General features: G+C 39.4%; 1 protein-coding gene across 6 annotated transcripts in view; it reads right to left on the minus strand.

Moving 5' to 3' along the window:
* The window catches only part of ATP9B (ATPase phospholipid transporting 9B (putative)), a 115,103-nt gene extending 90,356 nt beyond the window's left edge, over positions 1-24,747 (minus strand). For 2 of the 6 annotated variants that reach the window (XM_082234948.1, XM_082234947.1), the window contains exons 1-4: positions 24,630-24,747; positions 14,398-14,571; positions 6,455-6,605; positions 1,613-1,726 (exon numbers count right to left, since the gene is read on the minus strand). In XM_082234948.1, coding sequence (XP_082091074.1) covers positions 1,613-1,726; positions 6,455-6,605; positions 14,398-14,571; positions 24,630-24,724 — 534 coding nt within the window. In that variant the 5' untranslated portion in view covers positions 24,725-24,747. Of the gene's footprint in view, positions 1-1,612; positions 1,727-6,428; positions 6,606-14,397; positions 14,572-24,629 lie in introns of those variants that run through there. The other 4 variants (XM_082234950.1, XM_082234949.1, XM_082234951.1 and 1 more) reach the window with 4 other exon arrangements.
* Positions 24,748-25,113: the final 366 nt, after the last annotated feature.

A 25,113-nucleotide genomic window follows, 5' to 3' on the forward strand; every position in this document is an offset into this window, starting at 1 on the left:
CAAGAACAAAATATAGTACCCTCCACTCAAAGCTGTTTTCAGATGAATTCACATCTAAAAGGCATTGGGATGGTTCATACGCAACAACAAACTGTGGGTGTGTAGCTGTGTTAACAGAGCTGGTAGAACCAATGCACACTGGCACCCCACTCTCTCTTTTCCTGGTTCAAGATACATCATAGTTTTCCCTTCTGTGCAGCTTCAGTTTGTGCTTGCTCTGCAAATCAGGAACAAACCCTGGTTTTCAATTCTTATTTAGAGAGCAAGCACAAATCAAAGATGACTTGCTTCAAACCAGGAAAGGAGGAAGGGCATTCCAAGCTCAAGCGAGGGGGAAGCATATGAGCCAAAGGTTCAGGCACGTAACACCAAAGCATGGTTTTGATGTTACAGCTGCACCAACCCATGGTCTCCAAGACATGAAGCTGAGGTGCATGATAAAAATCATCAAGCACACTTACTTTTAAATAAAGGTTGAGATGTAACAAGAGAAGACTAATCTCCTAAACGAGTTTTTCTTTTTGCCTTGAAGGTGGGTAACTTGACTTTGGTTAAAAATTATAGTGAGCCAAAACTCAGTTATTTAGGAGTAAGTTCCATGGAATCAATTACTTCCAAAAATGTACTGAAACATTTGTTTTTAGCTGCATATACTCAATCAGATATACCAAACTTTTGGACTATGTGTCACATGTAGACCTTATAGCATTTTTTTCTGGAGTAGTTATAAAAAAGTTTGGGCAATTCCCTTTGAAAATAAAATCAATAACCAATGTTAAATGTAATATCCTGGCTATAGCCAGATACTTCCAATGTTTTTAGACAGCATAGGTAGAATCGTAGTTCTTAAATTATAGAACATACAAGTTGTAACTTTTTATTATAGATAAAAGTATATATATTTTTTTTAATGTGCTTACTTTTCCCAGACACACACAGGTCCATTTAACATGAGAGTCACATTTCTTTTGATCTGACTTAGTTCAGATGTAACACGTCATGATCTGTGAAGCGTTGTTAAGAGACCAGGAGTACCCCTGCAATTCCTCTCCTTTCCTCACAAGATCGTATTCTCCTTTGCTCCCTTCTCATTCAAAATCCCCAACTATGGTTAGTGTTGCACATAACCATAAGTATCTGAAACTAAATAGACTTCAGCGTCTGGTTCAAAGCCATGTCGTTTGACATTAGCTCTGAAAAGAGAATGGAGATCATTCAAGTGAGAAAAGGGAGAAGCATGGAAATCAGAAGAATACTCCTGATCTCTTAACCATTAGGAAATAGGAAATGTTTCTTCTGCACTGAGCGTCTTTCATGTGTGGTAGAGGCTGGTGTGGTGGAAGAGAGCCACAGAGCTGATCCCCAAAGCTGCTGTCAGGGACTGGGATGGGACAATGGCAGAGGTGGGCTTCATGAACACACCAGCAGAGCCAATCCTGTGCTCTTGCCAGTATATGTGCACAGAACCAACATCACTGCCACTGCTCTTTCCAGGTAAGCTGCCATGCCATCAGTGTTAGGAGACAGTTCTATACAACCACACTGGCCATGTGCACACAAGCTGATAAAAGAAATATATATATATACATAGTTGTATAGCATTTTTTATTACCAGAGGAGCCCAATAGGTGTAGAGGTAGCCTATTTTCAGCGCTGGTACGAACTGTGAGCAGGAGACTACGAGAAAATAAAGATTCAAGAAAAACTTGAATTGTTCATATAAAACCTAAAAGTGAAAGAAAAAGAAAAACCAGGAAATGGTGCTTTCAAAAACATTTCCAGTATGCAGAAACTTTTTTTATGTAACAGGAACTTTAATCACAATTATAATCAATAACAGTTTCTTTTCCTTTTTTGAGTGCTGCTTTCAACATGGCTTGAACTATCTCTACTATCAACAGAAAAATCAATCAATAGTAACATGAACATTTAATGATGATGACTATTCCAATATAAAATATTAAATAGAAAATTCATCCATAATATAGGCATTATAGTATCTAGCATTTGTTGTAGCACTACAGAATGTTCATTAGACAAAACATGTGTTATCTTAGCAATACTTAGCAATACAATAAGCTTATAAGCAGAGTCCAAGCATGTAGAGGAGGGTATCCTTTACAGGAGCCCAGACACTGATAAGGGGCACCCTGTAATTTAGCAATGGGGGGAGGGTAAGTGTTTGGTGGTTACTAATAGAATTATAGAATTGTAGATAGTCAGCAAGCTTCGCTAAGAATTGTTTTCAGGGTAGATATTTTATTAAACAAAACTAGCACACGAGGAAGGTTGGGTAACAGTGTGAGCCATAGCATACTTTTGTAAGTTTAGAAGTATAATTTCAAAATTAAGAGAGAAGCTTCCGGGTCATGTGGCCAGCATGACTAAGCCACTTCTGGCAAACCAGAACAGCACACGGAAACGCCGTTTACCTTCCCAGCGGAGCGGTACCTATTTATCTACTTGCACTTTGATGTGCTTTCGAACTGCTAGGTTGGCAGGAGAAGGACTGAGCAACGGGAGCTCACCCAGTCGCGGGGATTCGAACCGCTGACCTTCTGATCAGCAAGCCCTAGGCTCTGTGGTTTAACCCACAGCGCCACCTGTGTCCCAAGTGATGTGTATGTAGGAGAGGCCAATGTTACTCATCCTCAAAAAAATGTTTGAGCTTCTAAAAGATACTTCAGTTATATCTCCATAATACAGATGGGGAACTAACCTGAGAAAACAGTGATTTGATTAATGTCCTCTAAATTCATAGCTAAAGTGAGGCCACTATTCAATAACAAATGTGATAAAAGAACAACTCCAGTATTGCCTAGCCATTAGCAACAAGAGTAATGAATACAGAAAAGAAAAGTACATAACCTTCCAAAAAGAAAGTTATGATATAAGAGGAAACAGTATGCATATAATCAAAGTGATACAAAATAGTTTCTCTGGATTGTACTGTACAATAAAATCAGCATAATATAACCTGTCACTCTACTATTATCCCTAGCTACTCTCCCCAAGTGAAAAATGTTAATATTGTAATTTATTTATGTTTAAATACATTTCCTTTTTTAATATGAAAATAAAGAATGTTACCCCAAAGTCTGCATGTGGGTAGAATGCAAACACAGTGCATTCAAATGTAAGCTCCAGACAAACCAACGTATTATAGAAATTTCAATACAAGGGAAATTCAATTGGTTTAGCAGTTATTACTAATTTACAAGTATGTGTACAAATGCTAAGAGGAACGCTACAGAAATACTGTGTTTATATTTACAATGAAACTTGATTATTCTGTTCTAGAATGTTTAAATTCTTATATAAATTAATCTCAGCAGGGTAACAATATTTCCTCCCTCACCACTAATTAATTTAAAATCCCAGTTAGTATCAATTAATAGCTCAGTAATTTGCATTCATACTAAAGCCAGAATAGGATTCCAACTGTGCAATTACAAAACGCTTTCAAACTATTCCATTTCCTAAGGAAAAGTTTAAGAAAAAATATTCCAAGACTAATAATGCATCTGGACTATGCTGTGCCAACAGGTGTTCACAAATCATGGCTGATCTTTGCAGGCATCGGGACTCTGCCTAAACCCCTGAAACACACATTGTGCATTTAACTACAGTAATCAATGTCTAAATGTATACTTAATGACCTTTAGGAAAACGTTCAGTGTAAATAGAGAAAATTTTGGTTTCATGCAATGAAGATGAAAATATTTGTCTGCATGAAAGCAGTTGACATTAATACTCTCAAAAGAAAACACATTATGGAGTCCACATTATGGACTCACTTTTTCTTTTTAATAAAGAAGGGGTTATAAGTAATATCCTTGCATGTGCCAGCTAGCTGAATAATGTTGGTGGGTTAGGGGGAGTGCAAGGAGAGAGGAAAAAACCAGTGCACAAGGTTTACAAAAATCTGCATTCTTACTGAAATTAAGAATTGAAAGACGCAGCATTCTTGTCAACAAGTAACCAACAAGATAATTTATTACTGTGGAAAAAGGCACAGTATATAATGGCCTGTTTATTTCACACTCATTGAAACACCTCTCCCTCAAGAGTTACTTTTCAGTCAAATATTAAATTAGAAACTAACAAGGCTGGCTATCCAAAGAATCAATGCTAAAGTCATAGAATTTACTGAAATCAGTCAAAGAACAAAAAAATAAAGCCAAACTGTGCCCTTTTGTGATTTGAACAAAATGTATTACAACAAATTATTATTGCCAGTGTTGAAAAGAATTCTGCATCTTGAAAACCATAATAAGCCAAAAGAAAATCTGAAGAGACAGAACATTATTTTAAACTGGATTTAGTTAATACAAGGTTTTGTTATATGCCTATAAAACACATAATAGCCAACACCGTATAAAGGTTTCTTACATAAAAACAATTGCTACATTTATGGGTGTTTTTGTAATCTGTACCACTAGCCATACTGGGGAATTAACGTTCCAACCACTTATTCTGCATTTAAAGTCAACACTCTGAGAGGAACATTTCAACAGAGATGTGAAAAACAAAAAACAAAAAAATAGGAGGTTGGTTTACTTGTGAGCTCAAAATAAGGGAAAATATTTCTCCCTCTCTCATTAATGCACAATTTAGTGCCACTAGGTAATACACAGCTTTAAAACTGCAAAAAAGCAATATTAACTCTTTAAAATTTCTTGGATAAGGAATGAATGTGAATAAAGAGTATGTATACGGATTTTAGACCTGCTTTGTTATTCACATTTTATACTTAATAACTGATTACCAAATACTAAATACACCTTCATATATAGCATTAATGTATACAAGCCACAAGTTTACCCAATTAAAAAAATGAACACATGAAGCACTCTCACTTCTCTAAACGTCACCCTTTGTGTTTTGCAGAAAAAATGTTAATGGGACAATCCTATACAGGTCTACTAAGAAGTCAGTATTACAGAGGTCATAGGAGCTCACTTCCAAATAAGATAGCATAGGATTGTAGCCTGCAGACAGGTCTTTTTCTACTCTTGTGTTTACTTTGACCTGAAGGTACATACAATACAATGCAATGCTTCCAGCAAGGGAACAATTTGAAGTCAAATTTATACAGCCTTCAAATCGGACACACATTTTACTAAGAGGTCATTTTACATGTACCTATCCTGAAGCGTAAGATTAAAAATACTCATTAACAGGTATTTTAAATCACCCAAAACCTGTAGGACCAATCTAATAAAATTTAAACACTTAAAGCTATTTTTTGTCTTTGCTGGGAGATGTAATCATATGCTTATCTATCCTACTAAAATCAATGAAACATAAACATGCTTAACTTTGTCTGGATCATGTCATTTAATCATGTCTTAAAACTGGTGTGCCCAATGTGACGCCTGAGGCCACAATGGCACCTGTGAAAAGCCCTCAGTCCCCCCTTCACCACTAGTTATCTTCCCCCACCTCATACACCTTGGAAGTCAGCAGATATCAGTCTGAAAAATTACAGTCAAGATGGGGGCTTTGTTGGTATTTCCTCTTTCAGCTCACTAGCCTTCCATGCTGAGATTGGCCCTCCAACAGAAAACATGGGAGGGGAAACATTTTTTTAAGAAAAAGGGAAGGTGTAGGAGATGTGAGACCCAAGGGGTATGGAGAGAAAAAGGAAGAATGGAGCAGCCAATCAGATGGGGCAGGGTAAAAAAAGGAAGGAAGGAAGGAAGGAAGGAAGGAAGGAAGGAAGGAAGGAAGGAAGGAAGGGTCAGAGTGTACAGGGTATGTATATTTGTTTCCTCCCATCTTTTCTATGTGTCTCTTCCTTGCTTTGTTTCCCCTCTCTTCTCCGGGTTTCTATGTCTGTTTCCCCACCCCAGGGTCTGGAGGTCTGTGTTTGCCTCCCCCCCCCCTTATCTCTGAGGGCCTGTCTTGGGCATTCCTCCTCCCAGCTTGCATCCCTCTCAGTGCCCAAGAAACACATGCATGCAGTGGGAATGAGGAGAGGGCACTCCCTACAATTTGTGACAGTTCAAGCTCAGAATGGCAACTTTTTGAAAATTCCAGATGTGCCCACAGGCCCAGAAATAATCTGCTTTAGAAGATTTTAACTGTATATATTGTTGGGCGTTCTCTTGTTATGCTGTTTTATTGTTTTCCTCCAAATGTTTTATTGTGCCCTTGCTTTTTTAAAGAAAATATATACTTGTGATCTTTTGATGAAGGGTAGGAGACAAATTAAATAAAAACAATACCTAAAAATAAGTTGCCAGTCTCTGCTCCTCACAGGTAATCATCACTGATCCCACTAATCACTTTAACCAACGAGCACATTTCTCAGTGGGAAAAGAGAACTGCCTGAACTTCAAAGGATTGCACAACTTATCATTCAAATTATTTGTTTTAAAATATTGTAAGACATACAATTTATAAGGGACATAAACTAAGCCCACCTTTAAGGAATCATTAGTAGCCTTACCCCAGGTATAAATGTAAAGATATTGTATTTTTGATTTTTTATAGCATTTCTTGGATATTTTTCTTCGCATTTTTCAGGACATCCAAGCCATACTGTGCGTGCTTTGAGTTCTTTCTTTCTCCGGCAAATGTTTATGAGCCAATCACAGCAACTGCAAGGAAAAAGAAAGCTATGCTTTAAATGTCAGTATAGTATATTCAGCTTGCTAAAAGGAAAGCAGTGGTTCTTAAAGAAAGTAACTCAGTGCAACTAACTGATCTCAGACGCCTATTTTTTATACAGTATTTGTAAACAGAGTCATGTCCACAAGCTTCCTGTGTATTTTAGGAGTGGTGCTAGTTCTGTCTTAACCAAGTCGACTGAAAAGCAGTTCCATAAATTCAGGGCACAAAGCCTGGTTTTTACTGAGTTCAGCAACAAACCTAGGGAAAGGATGCATTGGATCTCTGGCACTATTTCCCTAGGCTTTGCCTCCCCCATCCCATGCACTCCCGATAGCACCTCAAAGATGCTTCAAAGGGCTCCTGACCTTCCAGGAAAGCTTCTCAGAGTGAAGGCTGCTGCCGTCAGCAGAGGAAGGCTGAAATGCCACTGCATATATATGTGGCACTTTGCAACTTGGCCAGCAGCTATAGTGGACAGAGTACAGGATTGTAATTTTTTTAAGAACACTGCAAGAAAAAATGTAACACCTATATGCTTACAAAAGCTGCCCTGGTGGTCATAATCTACCGTATTTTTCGCTCCATAGGGCGTACCGCCCCATAGGACGCACCTAGCTTTTTTTGGGGGGGGGAATAAAGGGGAAAGCCCGAGCTTCCCCCGACCCCAGCCCTGAGAACAGCCTGCTATCCGCAAGCCTAGGGAGCCCGGCAGGAAGTCGCGCCAGTCTCCCCAGGCTTGCGGAGAGCTGCGGAAAGCCTTCAGCACGCCCTAAGCTTCAGAATGCAGGCAGCTCTGCGCAACCCTCGGGAGACCGGTGCAACTTCGCGCCGGGCTCCCGAGGGTTGCGCAGAGCTGCGCAAAGCCTGGGACTGCAGGCAGCTCTGCGCAGCTCTTGGGAGCCCGGCGCAAAGTCGCACCAGTCTCCCGAGGGTTGCGCAGAGCTTCCTGAAACCTGGAGAGTGAGAGGAGTCGGTGCACACCGACCCCTCTCACTCTCCAGGCTTCAGCGAAACCCTGCATTTGCCCCATAGGACGCACACACATTTCCCCTTCATTTTTGGAGGGGGAACAGTGCGTCCTATAGGGCGAAAAATACGGTATATAGAAAAGAACTGCTTTATGGCTTTGATGCAGCACTATAGATTTTAATATGTGAATTATTCAGTTTTGTTTGATTAATTTTAATTCTTAATAATACAACAAATAGGAATTAAAGACTTTCAAAATCTCTTTGTGCTTTCAATTACAAAACAGAATATTTTGAGTGAAGAATTGTTCATGAATTGGAAGGCCGACTCGGGTAACAACTATTCCTCCCCCTTAGGCAGGTGCCAAAACCTTCATCAGCTTAGCAAACAAATTACATATGTTTGAACAAAGTTTGGCACAGCTAAACAGTGGTGATGCCTGTGATAAAGGACTGATTGGCACCTAGAGATAAGTACACTTTAAGCCCTCAGATGCAATGAGGTCTCCACTGATGGAAATAATTATAGATTTTGACAATTCAATTTTAAGTATTTATTGCAAGCAAATAGGATTCAATACTTTCAAGACGTGGATATCAGCAAGCCTGTGTCCATCTGAAGCAGAAATCCCCATCAGTTGGTATACAGAGGCTGCTGCACGCCTTTTGCGATCATGTGCCTTTTGCCCGCAAAACAGTAACAAAGGCTTCTCTGTATGCAAGTCAAAGCATACAGTTACATTCAGAGAAACATTTGTAAGAAATAATCTAAGGTTAGTATTGAGTTTACAAATAAAACATTTATACAACAGTTGCTAACAAAGGGTAGTAATGAGACCAATTGCTTAAAGAGCATTAAAAAAAATACTTTGAGTTATGAGGAATGTAATTTTTAGAGGTTGCTGTTAATATTTCTTATCTGACATTCACCATAAGGTCCTAGGGTGAGTTGCAACAATTAAAAATATATACCATATTGGCCTGAATATCAGCCTCACTTTTTCCCAAATTCCAACCATGAAAAGTTAAAAGTGTGGCTTATATTTGCAACCTTATGGTATGCAGACAGGAGCACGGGGCAAACAGCACCAGGAGTGCGGCAAAGCGGTGCCCGCCCCGTGCATAGTCCCTCGTCCTCTGCCCCAAAGCCCGGGAAGGGAGAGAGCAAGAAAGGGTAAAGGCCACCAACAACACAGCATGCCCCCCCAAGCAGACAGGAGCAGCAAGGAATAGAGCGGCTTATATTCAGGTCCCCCCCCCCTCCAATTTTAAAAGTGCAGCTTATATTCAGGTGCGGCTTATATTCGGGCAGATAAGGTATATTAAAAACAGTTAAAGCAGATTACAATAAAAAGGATAGGTTGGGTCCTAAAATATAAGTGTCAAAGGCCAAAATGAAAGAAGTGTGCCTTCAGCATATGATGAATACTACACAACAAAGGTACCACTCACATATGTGGACAAGAAATTGCACACCTTAAGACAGAATGCCCTCTCCCATACTGCCATCCCCTGAACTTCTGAGTCCCCAAACACCACATCCAAGACTACCTCTGCCAGCTCAGTCTAGAAGGCTGTAGTGTAGCAGGGCGTATGATACACTATCATCCCTGTCCACAATCATCCAAGACCACAAACAATTCCTTGAACCCAAGAACAGTGTGGATTGATCTCACTGCGAGGGAGTTTGAATTTCTATCGATGATTATGGCAACAGTCCTCACCACCACCCCTGGCCTGGAGTGGTCTTGCACTGCATAAGCAGGCAGACTCAGCTGGGTCAGCATAGGATATGGATTTATAGATTTGTTTAGTAAAGTTATCAAGCCCTTCCAAAATATAATTTCTTGTTACCACAGACAACGTATCAAATGGCACGCAAATTCAATTTGGATCAACCCAGCCATGACACAACTATCACCTGATACCCAATATAATAGCTAAATGCTTTGGACGGGAGAACCAAATACTTTTGATCGCATTCTAACTATACATTGAGTTTCCTTTTCATCTAATTTTAAAAAAGGTTTTTAGACAAAATCATACAATTTCAATTTATATAGCCACTGGAATTTTTTTTATTAAATGTGCTATTATAGAAAAGATGCAAGGACCTACTCGCTATAACCAATAGTACAAGAGAGAAGGCTGTTGTGTTGTTTTACTACTTACCTCTCCCATCTTTGTCTCATGTACACATATATATTTCCAGTATAATTAAAGTTAACAAAAACACTGGAGAGCATAATGAATAGAATAGATTTTGTTAAAGTTTAACTTCTTATTGTAATAAAAATCTGTATAGTAACATTGTTTTTTCCTAAAAACAGAAAAAGTACCCTAGTGGCACTGATTAGAGATGTACTTAAAAGAATAGCAATTGTTGAACAAAACTGGTATAGATCTTACTATTTTGCATATGAAATACATTCTGCCAAGTCAAAAGCTGAACTTAAAAAACATTTTAAAAAAACTTTCCAGCCATTCCCACTTGTACTCATTTTCAAGCTTAACTAAAAGGAAATAACTCAGAACATTTTTTAAAAAATCAAAAAGACAATAAAAGACCCTATATTGGCATACTCAGTCCAAGGATAAGCTATTCTTTATTAAATTCTAAATAGCAAGAACTACATCTACGAAGAAAACATACTGTAATTAATGTACTCAACGGGTAGCTTTGATAATCAGGTCTAAAGCGACACAGTAGTCATGTCATTCTTAAAAGATCAGCATTTTCCCATGCCTCTGAACAACAAATGTGTTGCAGATTAACTGAAAGTGTACAGGCCATCTTACAGTCCAAATTAATTCGAGTATTTGATATCCCCTTCATTTCATATGGAAATGTTCAACCGCACCATTTTCACAGGGACAAAGTAGTGTGTCTGTGGGTATATACACATATATATCAGAGAGAACTGCAATGTACATCTCATGAGAAAGAAATCAATCTAGTCCAAAGAACTCCAGAGTATTGATCTATGTGCATTATACTTTCACAAGCTAAAAGAGAGTGTCTAAATTAAAAATGAAAGAAATAATTACAACTAAAAATGAGTTAGCTTTCAAAAGCTTAACATAGCATATTCAATTAAGTTTTATTCAGAGTAAACGCAGGGAAATTAATGGACCTAACTTAGTCAAGTACATTACTTTCAGTGGGTCTACTCTGAGTAAAACTTAGTTGAATACTATTCATTGGTTATATTTTTCTGAAGGCATTAATTGTATTACAGATCACTGAAATCAAGCACACAGGAATTCTGCCAGTTCTGAGAAAGGTAACATAGCTACTGTGCTTAACAAGCTTAAAGAAGAGAGAGCTTGATATTTTGTTGTTTTTGACACTGTAAGGATAAATTTGGGCAGAATGTTCCCTCATTTATAGGTAGTGTATCCTCAGATTTAAGATATTAGAGGAAAAGTAGTTTAGATATTCTCATTTTTTATACCAATGCTATTGACAGTTTTAAAATGCAAGCAATTCTATAATTAAAAATATCTAGAGGAAAACTGAAGTTTAGCAAGGTCTGTTAAGCTTATAATTCATGGACTCAACATCTTTAACAGTGTTGTCCTATAAGGTGTCTACTCACTTGTACAGTGGTACCTCTAGCTGTGGACTTAATCCATTTCGGTGTGTTGTTCGCACCCCGAAAAGTCCGTAACTAGATTGCTTCTGCACACACGCAAAGCGCGCAAATCGCTTCTGCACATGCACGGGCGGCGAACCTGGAAGTAAACACCTCCAGGTTTGCTGCGTTCGTAAGCTGAAAGTCCATAACAAGAGTGGAACGCAACATGAGGTATGGCTGTACAGGTAACTCGCAACCTATGCACATTTAACTTGTGTACATTCAGCTTTACGCACTTGGCAAAAAAACTGAAGCAAGTTTGGCTTTATGTACTATCTTTGGAACATAACCCCATGTAAGTTGAGAATCACCTGTACATACAACTGACTTCAATTACTCCCTGGTAAATGTTAAAGCCTGAATGTATGGTTGCATCTCTTTATTGGGGTACATGAAAGAGCTGGGCTATCACATTTGGATATAATAAATTCACTATTCACAATAAGAATGGGCTACTATAGAGAGGAAACATTTCTAAAAGACATAACTCGTGTTACAGAGCTGCACAAGAGATTCTGACACAGAGTTCAAGAGATACAGTTCAATTAAGTAAGGCACATGTTCTAGCAGGGCTACAAAATGGCTGCGTAACTGCTCAGCTCAGTCTTTCCTATGTGATGAATGATCTTCCTGTTTCGAAAGAGCACGTATTTTGCTTTAGATCACTGAATAGAAGGCAATACTACAAGGCTTTGCCAAAACTAGAGAAGGTGGTCTTACTGTTTATTTCTAGGCTTTGGATGAGACTGGCCTGACATGACAAAATAGTGCATGGATAACAAAATATGTATGCCAGATTTAGACCCCAACTGATTCTAATAATAATAAACAGCTCAGTTCTCAACTTTTAAACAAAGCTTAATGAAAGCTGAAGTGCAATATTGAAACTTCTAGAAGTAAAGATGGCTGATTTGGTTTGCGTCTAGACAACATTATAACATCAGCATCAGAGGCCCTAGAAATCGGGCTTCAAAATTCAGAAGAGCTAGATATTTGGCTACTTTCACAAAGTACAGTGGCACCTCGCAAGACGAATGCCTCGGAAGATGAAAAACTCACAAGACGAAAGAGTTTTTCGTTTTTTGAGTTGCTTCGCAAGACGAATTTCCCTATGGGCTTGCTTCACAAGACGAAAACGTCTTGCAAGTTTGTTTCCTTTTTCTTAAAACCGCTTGAAGAGGTGCAGTTGCAACTTGACCGTGCTTCGCAAGACGAAAAATTCGCAAGACGAAAAAACTCGCAGAACGAATTAATTTCGTCTTGCGAGGCACCACTGTATATTAATAACTGTTTTTTTGTATAATGTATTGTATCATGTGAGCCATTTGGTTCTCAGAACCAGCACCCTCGCTAACACAGTAATCACAGTTCCTGAAGCAACAGAGCCAGAGTTATCCATGAGCAAGTGGACAGTGATGTTCTGCTTCTTCTACATGCAAAAGACCATACTAGAATTATAGACGTGGTCAAAGAATTAATACATCCTGTTTTGCATGATGTTCTCCTGGCTTCTTCCCATCACTTGTAAAACTTTTAATGAGATGCCCTGCCTCTCAACTAGCTGGGGCTGATGGGAGATGTAATCTGAAACATGGAGGGTACCAGCTGAGGAAGGCTGGTGTACATAATCATTTGTTATGTGCATTTCAGAGAGGGGTTTGTAATGTAGAGTGTATATGCAGTATATGCAGTAGATGTCTGTTTGTAACTAACTTTCCATTAACCCTACGGTTGGTGAATGACAACACTTTTAAGTGGTGGCTCAGGCTCCATCAACAAGACATGCAGCTTCTTCAAAGTAGTCCTCGGAAATTGTGCAGGGTAGCAGCAGATTCTTGGGTATATGAAATATACTGATCTTTGTCCTTAGCATTGTTCCTAAAACCCCAAACCTAGCATATTGTACCTAGCTCTACCATCTAGGTTGCTCTCATTACAGCATTTCACTGCTGTCAGCACTGTAGCTGAAGTATATATATGACAAAGCAAACTAAATGGATCAATGATATTTTCATTTTATAGTTCTATATAGCCTCCCCCAAACAGAAATGTAAAAGTCAATAGATTATATAAAAGTACCAGAAAAAATGTGAGGGGCACTCAAAGCTAATGACTATGTTTGCAATTCTGAGCACATGCAAATGTACAAATCTTTATCACATTACTAATTACGGCAACTTTTTATTGTGAAAAAGTGTGTTTAATATACGTCTAACATGAGAGAGCTCTGACAATGCAAGACTAATTTCCTCAAGAGACTCTGCTAAAGTCAAGCATGAGAGTTCAACACAAGAGGTTTATAAATGACAGCAGAGTACTGGGAGATAATTCTAACTTGTATTCACTCTAGAGTCATCAGTTACATGTACTTTTTAACCTTTAAAGCTGAAATGTTAACTTATCATCAGTTAATGAATTTACGTTTCCCCCTTCACCAACATCAATCAACTCAAGATATTACCCACCGTTAGTGAATTAGTGTTAAGGCTCTCGGGAACATCATTGAAAGGGTACTGCCATCTCTCTTTCCAGGTCATAAAAAATAAGTTAGGAATGAGGCCTCCAAATGGGATTTTTGCCCATTTTAATTCCTAAACTAATGAAACTTTGTAAGGACAATACGCTCTAGGAAAAAGGACCTTTTGGCAAACTATTTTGAGAGGATGGGCAGTGTCAGCAGCCAGCTAAAAAGAATAAAGCAGGAGGATAAAATGTTATTGACAGTAATGAAATGATCACAACAGCCATCACTGATGAGCCAAAGAACAATGGAAAATAAGATTTTGAGGCCTCCCGCTGCTGGTGCCCTTCCACTGTTCAGATTCCATTCTTAGACCAAGGTAAAGTTCGCAAACCGAGCTTCAGGGATGAAGAGCAAAGGCAAAAGATTATCTGCATTCCTTAATTCTTCCCCACCCCACAAGAAATCCTAAGAGGGTAGAAAAAAGTATTTTGGGGTTCAAACCCCACTTCAGTTCAAACCCGTTCTGCCCCACAGTAAACTCCATGGTGGCACATAATTGCAGTTTCTTAATTTTCAAATATTTTTCTTTCTAAATTATAATGAGTTTTGCTTTAAAATACTTTCCATGTTAAAAATCACCCTGGATTTACTTAAATTACAAGACAGAATTCAAGCTATCACAAAAAAGAAAAGAAAAACAGCAACAAACCTGGTACAAAGGAACTTCCATCCACCACAAACAAACCATTCTAAACCTCGTTTTCTCTGAAAAATTCTGGCCCTTGGCAAAGTATGGTAATCGCTTTCATCATTTTCAAACCCTTCTTCAGACATCATTAGGGGCATTTCATCCAAATGCGATGACTCGTCTTCTACTTGGTACCTATTGGTTTTGTAAATAAATAGATAAATGAGAACATTGAACTAACTCCAAATAATTGATAACATTCTTTTTAGCTGCTATGTATATATAGCATGCATTCAAAGCATTCTTAATATATAAACACACAATGGCCTTGTCTGCACACACTAAGCCAAATAATAGTTAAGCATGAATGAGCAAGTGCACTGGTATAGTTAGAAAACTGCAGTCACTTTGATCCTCCCCTGCTCCTGAAGCTAAAGCACACTACCAGGAGCTAAACCATAGCTTGACTGAGAGGACCTGAGAGGTGTCAGAACTGAGTTCCAGCTGAAAAAAAGCCCTGGATAAGGCCTTTCTCTTTTACTGCTGTCAGCCTCAGCAGCTCATACCAGTTTTTAGGCTGTCTGTCTTGATATCCCATATAAGCTATCTGCGTGCATAGACTTCAGTCCAGAATTTGATCAACTCCGGACCTAGACCTGCTAGGAGGAGGTGTCTTTGGGGATGTTCACACCACTGGCCACTGTCTTGCAAACAATATAAGACATTCAAGCAGCCAATGTCCACCATATTTGGAAAAATGACCACTGACCATAACTTGATCATGCACTTGGAAGCATGTGTGGAGACCATCTAATCACAAGTTTTTATTACAATAAAGAATGATCTCATGCTTGGAATTCTGCTCTGTGATTGCTGTGTCATTATGAACTGAAGAGAGCGGAACCACTGCCCTCCCTTTCTTTGGCATCATACAAGTGTCAAATCTTATGGGTGGGGGGGGGGACCACGTGCTGCTGTTGGTACTTCTGGATCTGTGGCATTGAACTCTTGAATTACTTGCTAACCCCAAACTCTTCCTTAACCATGTTTAGTTTGGTCACTCAACCTCAGGTGCTTGTTATGAGGCAAGAGCAACTGGAAAACAAAACAACCCTGGTCATTGCTTGTTTGATTATTTGTGGACAACCTGTGGTTAGCTGAACAACTATGGCCTAGCATTATATGGAAACCAGGCACATATAAGCAATGGTATATATCTCATGACATTCCTTTACACTTGTTAGTGTTAAAGTGGATAATGGACCACATTAATAGGATACTTTTCTCAACATAATTCACACTGAAAAATCATGAAACAATTGCTGTTAAAACAAAGTTCTAAGACTGAGAAATATATGCCTGACTGTTCAATCTGGGCGGGAAGGGAAGGGGAGAGAAAATCAAAATCCTCCATTGCACAACTGACAATGAAATAGGGTACACCCATCTTTGTCAAAAATTACATTTTTCTATTCACCAGTAAACTAAAAGCATTTCTTATCATCATCTCAGGAGTTAAAGAATGAAATTTATTCATAACTCTTATAAAAACATGTTTTCTCAATAATATTTTAAAATCAAAAACTGTGGTGTTAACTCTACAAGTGTGCCAACTACTAAGATAACAAATAAGCATAATGTTTAGTAACTTGACTTCAAAATGCAGCCTTTGAACTGGCAAGCAATTTATTCTTCTTCAAAAAGCAATTTTCCTATTGTGTTAGAATTTTTACCATAGTATTTAAAAACAATACAATGATGAATAATGGATTTTTCATAGGGAAAAATCTCAATTTCTTTGTGATCTAGTGCCATGTACACTGAATTGTGCTAGTTTACCATGAGTGACAAACCAATTAAGTATAATGCTAGAAACTTTTTATAAAATAAAGCTCTGAAAGCCACATGAATAAATAAGTAAGTATGCATAACACATCACTGGTGTTACTAAATCAGATACAAGACAGGTATCTGGAGAAAAAATGGCTTCCAAAAGAAAAAGAACATTAATATTAAACAAGTTCTAACAAAAAAAGAAACTAGGAGAAAAGAGATTACAATACGTACTTCAAAATTAACTTTTATACAAATATCTGCTGTGAAAATAATACCATGCTCTCTTCAAACTTTGGTGGCTTTTCAAAGGAACAGTAACCAAATGAGTTCATTAAGTGCCAATTGCAATTTACTGTCTACTGCTTAAATCATATCTACATTTTTAAAAGCTGTTTTCTTTTATATTATCACTACACAAACTACATAAACATCAGCAAACCAAAATATGTTTCTGCACATACACTATCATGAAGGAGCTATTGTAGCATTCCTACCCCTCTATTTTTCAAGGCATTCAGAATGACAGTCAAATATAGAAACCCTGAGCAGTCAAGCAAAACTCAAAGTTTCTTCGTGCATTACTCCTAATGTTTAATTCACGGTGAACTGGCAAGTCGTCACAATTCTCTCCCATTGCTTCTCAAAATTCCTGGCACTTTATTTCTGAATAATATGCTGCTTTGGAGCCACTACTTCATTCTTATAGTGGAAGCATTCTTCAAGTCCAATCTTCGCCTTGCTTCTTTTAATCTATGAGAAACTTTTATACTAGCTGCTCCAATTCTGGAGAGAATTAGCACTTAAGGTTTCATTCTCAGCCACAAAGAAGTGGGGCGCTGTATCGGAGTTAGGGTTGAACTGAGATATGATTAAGTTTACTGATGACACCAAACCATATAAGAGGGTGGGGGGAATGCAAAGAGTCAAACTGTATGAATGAGCATTAAAATGGCAAAAGCAGTTTACTGTAATTAAGTAAAAAGTGATGCACAGTGGGGCAAAAAAACTATCACATAACTGTTGTGTGATTTATTTTTTAAAATGAATTGAATTAATTTGCATAGGGTAATTTGAATTCGAAAATGCTGAGTTTGCTTGGAAAACTTTTCTACTGGCCTAGAGGATAATCTAATTTAGCAAGTTTATTTTATTTGCATCTAATAAAAAAGCTAAAAACTATGAAACTGCCAAGCTTTCCTATTATTTATTTGGAACTGACATTGTTACAGTACTAATGAACTTTTGAAGTGCAACATTTTATGCAGAAAAATAGAGGATGGAATTTTTTTCACACCATATCATTGTGTAACATACACTGAGCTGGCAGCAAATGACCAGCGAAAAGATCTTGGGTTATGGAGGTTTGCGTAACGAAAATGACACATTGTCATTACAGCAGAATTCTGTGCAGTAGTGAAAAAGGAAAATTCCACGGGATTGAGTCAGACTTGCTGTGAACACAACTCATTGCCCATGAAGCAATCTGCTGGAGGAAGAATGAGAGAAGCAATATTAACCAAGTCCCCCTTCCTCATGTGCTGTTCCAGAGAATCAGGGAGTATTTGAAAAAGCATGTGTGTGTAAAACTATGCATGCTGTCAAGAAAGTGGACAGAGAGTGTTTTTTCTTACAGCCCCATGATGCTTAATAGTAGATTTAGGAAAGATTTAGGAAAGACAAAAGAAAGCACTTTTTCATGAGGTGCAGTGTTAAATTACAGAATTTGCCAGGACATAGTGTGGTGATGGCCACCAACACATATGTTTTAAAAGGCTGTTAAATTCAAGGAGAATTAAGCCTATAAACAGCCACTAGTAATAGTAACTACACTGGTACCGCGGGTTACATACGCTTCAGGTTACAGACTCCGCTAACCTAGAAATAGTACCTCGGGTTAAGAACTTTGCTTCAGGATGAGAACAGAAATCGTGCTCCGGTGGTGTGGCAGCAGAGGGAGGTCCCATTAGCTAAAGTGGTGCTTCAGGTTAAGAATAGCTTCATGTTAAGAACGGACCTCCGGAACGAATTAAGTACTTAACCCGAGGTACCACTGTATATGCTGCCTCCAAGATCAGAAGCAATGCCATTCACTAGGGAACAACAGCAGAAGAGGTCTATTTTGCTGATATCCTATTTCTGGGCTTCTCTTATGCATCTGATTGGCCACTAAGGCGGCGAGGGATAACCATATAATGAAGATATCCCCTTCCACATGCAATCACCTTCTAGTCCAGATTGCCTTGACAATTTCTTTGGTTTAATTACAGCAGCCTACTTTGAAATCTTGGCAGATTACACCAACTTCATGCTGAACAATTCTCTGTATTCATATCTTCTTAAATATCACATGATATACACTGCAAAACTGTACTACAGAAATATTTCCAGAAGTCTATCTTAAAAGATAAATTGTAATTCCAAACCGGGGGAGTTAAATTGTTTACCAAGTACTTCCCTGTAGGTTTACCAGTTACTAGTAACAAAAACTCCTATAACTCTTATTTTTAAAATAATAAATGTGCAGTGTTATAATACTACCAAAATTTCAAACTATTTAATATCTAACATAGTCTCAAAGTTCACATATGCAGTACATGTTGAATATTAAATGCAGTTTTCATATTTATGGGATATATATAACACCTCTGTAGAAACATAGTAATATTTGGGATTTTATATATCTTTTTAGAGCCATTTAAAATAATGTTTTATTTTTATGGAATATGTGAGCTGATGAATCACATATATAGTGAAGAGCAATTTCTGTAACTATGATGACAACTTTCCCAGTGAATCTGGAAACGTTTTCAGTAACTAAAACTGAAAGACCTGTAACGATACCCATGTTGCACCAAGCTCGCACCTTGGTTCACATAAATACATACCTGGGATGGGTCAGAACTTCTTATTCTTACATGGATGAGAACTAAGACTTTTAGTTTGGCAAATTTCTATTGCAATAAATGCTGGAGTTTTCTGTTTTAACAGCAAGCTTGGTATCTACTACGTGACCATTGTTATTGCAAACCTATGTCACACCCCTTGTTTGAACATTCTTAACTGGAATAAAGTGCTATAATTCTGCCTCATAGGACTGGGCAAACAGATTGACTGAAAGAGTATAGAGATGTATCTTGTTTTATTACTTTTTTGTGGATAACACTGGGGGGAAACAAGACACTATCTCTGGCTTGATCTTAAAATAAAGATACCATGAGAATTGACTGATATATTAATACAAAGACATTGACAAAACTTAACTATATGAAACTAGAGAATGCTCACTATTTTTGTCCAAGGTTTAAGTACTTTGTTATCAGAGACAGATACAAAAACATAAAGATGTTTTAGAGGTGCGGGAAGATAACAAAAAGGCCAGGCAGTAAACATGAGCATGAGTCACACATATAAGTCCTGAACCTAAATAATAAAAAACCTTATTTGAGAATAGATTAGATAAACTACTCTAAGCTTTCAAAGGACAATCTTTAAAATGAGCTTGTGAAAGTAGCATATTTCAGAAGCAAGCTTCTGAAAAGCTATGCTTAAGACAAACAGATATGGTGATCTGAAAAATGAAACAAAACCCTATTTTCTGAACCTGTCTCCCCCATTAAAGAAAACACAAAAACAGAAACTGTTTGTTCCTGGACTCTAAAAGAACATATAATACAAACTAAGAATCAAGTAGACTATAAAATAGCTTTAAAACTGTATCTTTATTGAATAGTGAAAAAAACCTATTTTCTTTTACAAAAAAAAAAGTTTCCGATTTGGACAATGAGAACAACATCTCATACCATACAAACACAAAATGTCAATTAACAGATTTACATTAATTCACCAAATCAAATATTTCACAACTACTTTAAAAATTCAGCATAAAAAACAAAAAAATAGCCTAAGATTTGCATGTAACTCATGAGTAGTCTATATACAGAACATGCTTCATGGGGACATGGGGACACATTTTACAGTGCAAAACCTGCTACCCAGATTATCTAGTGTTAATAAGTTTGCCAAAAACAAGATTGTATGCATGATCTGATCCAACAATACATTTGAAAATGTATCAAGGATTTACTTACATAAATAATTATGTATCTAGAAAACTAAAGTTCTTATCTCAGAGAGGCAATGTTTACTTAAGCACCATTACCCAGTTTACCAACATTTTCCAATCACGTTCTGGGAAAACTTGGATGCTTATAACAGCAGACATTATTTCCTACATAGTCACACAGGAATGTTGGGTGGTGTTCTGAAGTACCGTGGTACCTCAGGTTAAGTACTTAATTCATTCTGGGGGTCCATTCTTAACCTGAAACTGTTCTTAACCTGAAGCACCACTTTAGCTAATGGGGCCTCCTGCTGCCGCTGGAGCATGATTTCTGTTCTCATCCTGAAGCAAAGTTCTTAACCCGAGGTACTATTTCTGGGTTAGCGGAGTCTGTAACCTGAAGCGTATGTAACCCGAGGTACCACTGTACAGTCTTTTCATGTGGGGAAATTATGGCCTGGCCAGCACACCATGAAAACAGATTGTGTATCCTATATTCGTTGTATCCAGTACACAGGGTGTCATGGCAGACCAGTCATGTGAAAAGAGTGCCTTAAACTAACAAAGTCTGAAAACCACAACCCTTGTTTATTCAGGAGTTGAATTTAAATACTTCTGTTTTAAATTTTGTATATTTTATATTTGTATCATTGTATGCTGCTTTGAGAGCTAATGATAAAAATTGGGATATCAGTTTTTTAAACAAATAAATTATATTTACATCTGCAAAGATATGTACTGTATATGAATGCATTGTTAGTAAATCAACTTGTATATACAACACGGTAGCCTTTTGGAAGCCACTGTTTACCTTATCTGCTATTATCATGAAGATGTACTGAAACCCATAACCTACAGATGGGGTCAGTAAGTTTACTCCATCATCTTCAACCCCATGACTTACATATTTAAGAAAACTAAAAATATGTTACCTTAAATCCCCAATACTAACCTAAGTTGGTAGCTAAATAATTTAGACGTATACACTGAGAACAAATCCAACAACACAATATTTTTAAGGAACATTTTAGATTGTTCTTTGTAAACTGCTTGGAGGTCTTCCGTTGAGTAAGAAGTATATAAATTTAATTAATTAAATAAATAAAATGCTAACCTTAACAAAACCCCTTTGGTCATTTCCTACAGCTACCAGCTGAAAGTCCTTTAATAAATTATAGTGATATACCTAAACACCTACATTATGAGTTTAAGAGTAAGGTGCCAACTCCTTAGTTAAGGCATTATACCCTTATGCCCTTTCATTAACATATTTACAAGGTGAAATGAAAGTAACTGTGTCTGAGATTACTATATCTGCACCACCACAAATACCTTGATATCAGCGTCAACAATGTGCAAAGGATTATATACATTCTGACTTCTGCTAACACAACAGAACCCCTTCCACTCATCCTCTCTGCTCTTAATTCTCCACAGCAGGTATGGGCTTGGTGCTTGGGGTAAGTACCAAGTCAAGGTAGTGGAAGCTCCACTGCATGAGCCTAATCCATTCTACTTGTACAATGACTTAGTTGGATGCAACCCAGTTGGGAGCGTGAGAAGAACAGGACTCTAAAAATACAGTGTGATTTTGTAATAGAGTGCTTAAGACTTACAGCAGAATTCTGTGCATATCTACTAAGTGCTTAGTTTCAGTACTTTAAATAGGGCTTACTGCCAGGGAAGAATGTAGCCTAAAAGCTCCTTCCCACATTTACAAGGCCTTAAGGAATGGGACGCGGGTGGCGCTGTGGGTAAAACCTCAGTGCCTAGGACTTGCCGATCGTATGGTCGGCGGTTCGAATCCCCGCGGCGGGGTGAGCTCCCGTCGTTCGGTCCCAGCTCCTGCCCACCTAGCAGTTTGAAAGCACCCCTAAGTGCAAGTAGATAAATAGGTACCGCTTTATAGCGGGAAGGTAACGGCATTTCCGTGCGCTGCGCTGGTGCTGGCTCGCCAAAGCAGCTTCGTCACGCTGGCCACGTGACCCGGAAGTGTGTACGGACAGCGCTGGCTCCCGGCCTCTTAAGCGAGATGAGCACGCAACCCCAGAATCGGTCACTACTGGCCCGTACAGGCAGGGGTACCTTTACCTTTACCCTTTAAGGAATATTTGCACACATCTATTTCATAATGAAATGTGATTCACATTACTCCATCACACCTTTTCATAGCCCAGTTATACTCCACACTATTGAAGACTCCTCTCTTGAAGAGGGTCTTGTATCTGAGGTGATGCATTTGAGATACTGTATAGTTTGATGTAGTAAGGAAGATGGAGAATGATTGTAATGTATACACCAACAGCTATCAAATGCTTGCCTTATCATAAATTTCAACTTCATAAATCTGTTCAAGTAACCTATAGGCTATAAAGTTTATGCTTTAAAGATAGTAAAAGTTAGTCTCTGAAGTATCACCAGGTTCATTCTTTCTTTTCTTGTATTTACAATGTTCACAAATGTGTTGATTTTAAAAAGAGGAAAACATGTTATCTGTTTCATCTTTTCTATAAGTCCTTAATTTTTCATATGTTTCTCCAAATAAAAGATACCTTTACAAAACCTAAACTTTCTGCGCCTGGAAATCGGATCCCAGAGTGCAAACCCAAGTGCTTATACATATGCACCAGTATTTCCAGTTTGAAGCTTCTTTCTATCAGAGGCTGCCTCCACAAATCCCAGAGTACTGGATAAATTCCAAGCTGTAATTGGAAGGGAGTTCAGACACCTCCTTAGAAGTAGGACCAAACTCCCTGTTGCCATGTAGGAAATGGCATACCAGCCTAACTCAAAACCTTTTGTAATCAAATGAACTCCTAAGGCATCTGAAATCATTTGAACCCAACGGCATGAAACAACTATGTTAAAGTGGTCATCAGATTCCATTTTTAAATAGAACACAGTAACAAATTTGTTCCTCTAGAGCAGGGGTTGTCAACCTGGTCCCTACCACCCAGTAGTGGGCATTTCAGGTGGGCGGTAGGGCACAAGCTGAATCCTCCTTCCATCGAGCACTGGTGGGCAGTAAGGAAATTTTACCATCAAGAAAGATGCATTAGTGGATGGTAGGTATAAAAAGGTTGACTACCCCTGCTCTAGAAGAACAATGAATTGAACCTAGAGATCTGTTCAGGTGCTCTCCCGACATGTATGAGGGGAGAGTAGGCATTTGTCCATTAATCATGCCTCTGGCTCACACAGACTCAGAAGAATGCGCAAGAAGGGCACCACGCATGTACACAGGCACCCATGGAATGAAGAACCCATAGGATTCCCAAGCACATGGGAATCCTTGCCAGTGCCTTTTGCAGTTGTTTCTAAAAATCAAAAGCCTCTAGAGACATCTGCAGCAGCCTGAATGAGAAAGTTCTGCCTTGTGAGAGGACGTATTTCCAATATATTGTAAGTCACCTCAAGAGCTTTGGTTAGTAAGGAAGGCCGTTAAAATCAACAATCATTTTCCTCCAAGTAGAAAAAAGATTCAGTAGCCAACATCTACAGCCCAGTCTAGAAGTTTGGAAAACTGGGGGGATGGATTCCAGTTCTGCCACTGAACTCATCCTGGATAAAAATTAAGTGGTTCTGTTGAAACTCAACATATGTAAACAAACACCAGGAAGGGTAATCCAGACCATCCACCACATAAGTTTTGCTCCACGCTTGAGAAGGACTTAGGCAAGAGACCCTTAACCACAGTGGTGCTCTCAACATTGTTCTTTGCCCATCCCTCCAGTTGCCTATAATTAGAACCAAGTGTCAATGTTTTGGTTTTAAAAACAAAAGCACCTGGGACCCTCCCCACTTCCGAGAAGTAGTGCACTGCGCCGTAGAGTAGGAACCTTTCCTACTGATCCCAGAGGTTGACCCCCTCAGTGGCAACAAGGACACACTCTGCACATGCTCAGAGTATTCACCCATTATCACTTTCTATGTTCCAGGGTGGAGCTCTAGGGCATTGCCAAAGCAGGGCTCTGGACATGGAAGCACCAGTCCCAGGGCCGAGACATCACACTACCCCTCTCCAAAATCGGGGCAAAGGGAGCCTTTCAAAGCAGCATCACTGCAGCGCCAACCCCTGAGCACCTTCCCAGAAGGGACAGCCTCCCCCCCCCCCCGCGCCCACATCCTGCCTAAGAAAGCTGACAGACAGCCTGACCCCCCCCCCAAGGCCCAGAGAGCCGCGGCCGCCCTGTCCTGTCCTGTCCGTCGAGTGAGGGCCCCAAACGCCTCAGCGGGGCGAAGGGAACTGCCAGCCAAGTCGGGGGCTGCGCAGGATGGAGCCCATCCCCCACCAGGCACCTCACACACCAGCACCCCTCACGCCCCCCCCCCCCGCCACTTCCCTCCCGGGCGGTACCTGCTGTGCCTCTGCGCGGCGGAGGCGTTGGTGTAATACGCCGCCCTTCGCTGGGTGCTGCGCGGCACCGGGTGCAGAGGGATTTGGTCCGCCATCTTTCTCCGCCCACCCCCTTCCCCTCCCCCCGCCCGCCGGCTGGCCGCTTCCCCTCCCTCCCTCCCTCTGCCCCGGATTTCCCCCTCCCTCAGCTTAACGGACGGGCGGCGCCGTCACCGCCGACGCCGGCTGACGTCACGCGGCTCGCGCGCAGTGCGTCGGTGACGTAAGCGGGCGGGAAGCGGAGGCTCAGCTTTTCAAGAGAGCAAGCGAAAGAGGAAGCGAGGGGCGTGAGGGAAGCCGAGCCAGGCAGAGCGCCGCGTCCAATCAGCTTCCGAGAAGCGCTCGCGCTCCTCCCCCAGCTGGAAGAGAGCGCGCCGGATGGGCGAAGCGCGGAGTTCTGAACGGAGCGGGGAAGGGAAAGCGAAAGCCCAGCGGGGTCGTGGCG

This window comes from Podarcis vaucheri (genome assembly GCF_965113315.1).
Source record: "Podarcis vaucheri genome assembly, chromosome: 8".
Taxonomy (NCBI): domain Eukaryota; kingdom Metazoa; phylum Chordata; class Lepidosauria; order Squamata; family Lacertidae; genus Podarcis; species Podarcis vaucheri.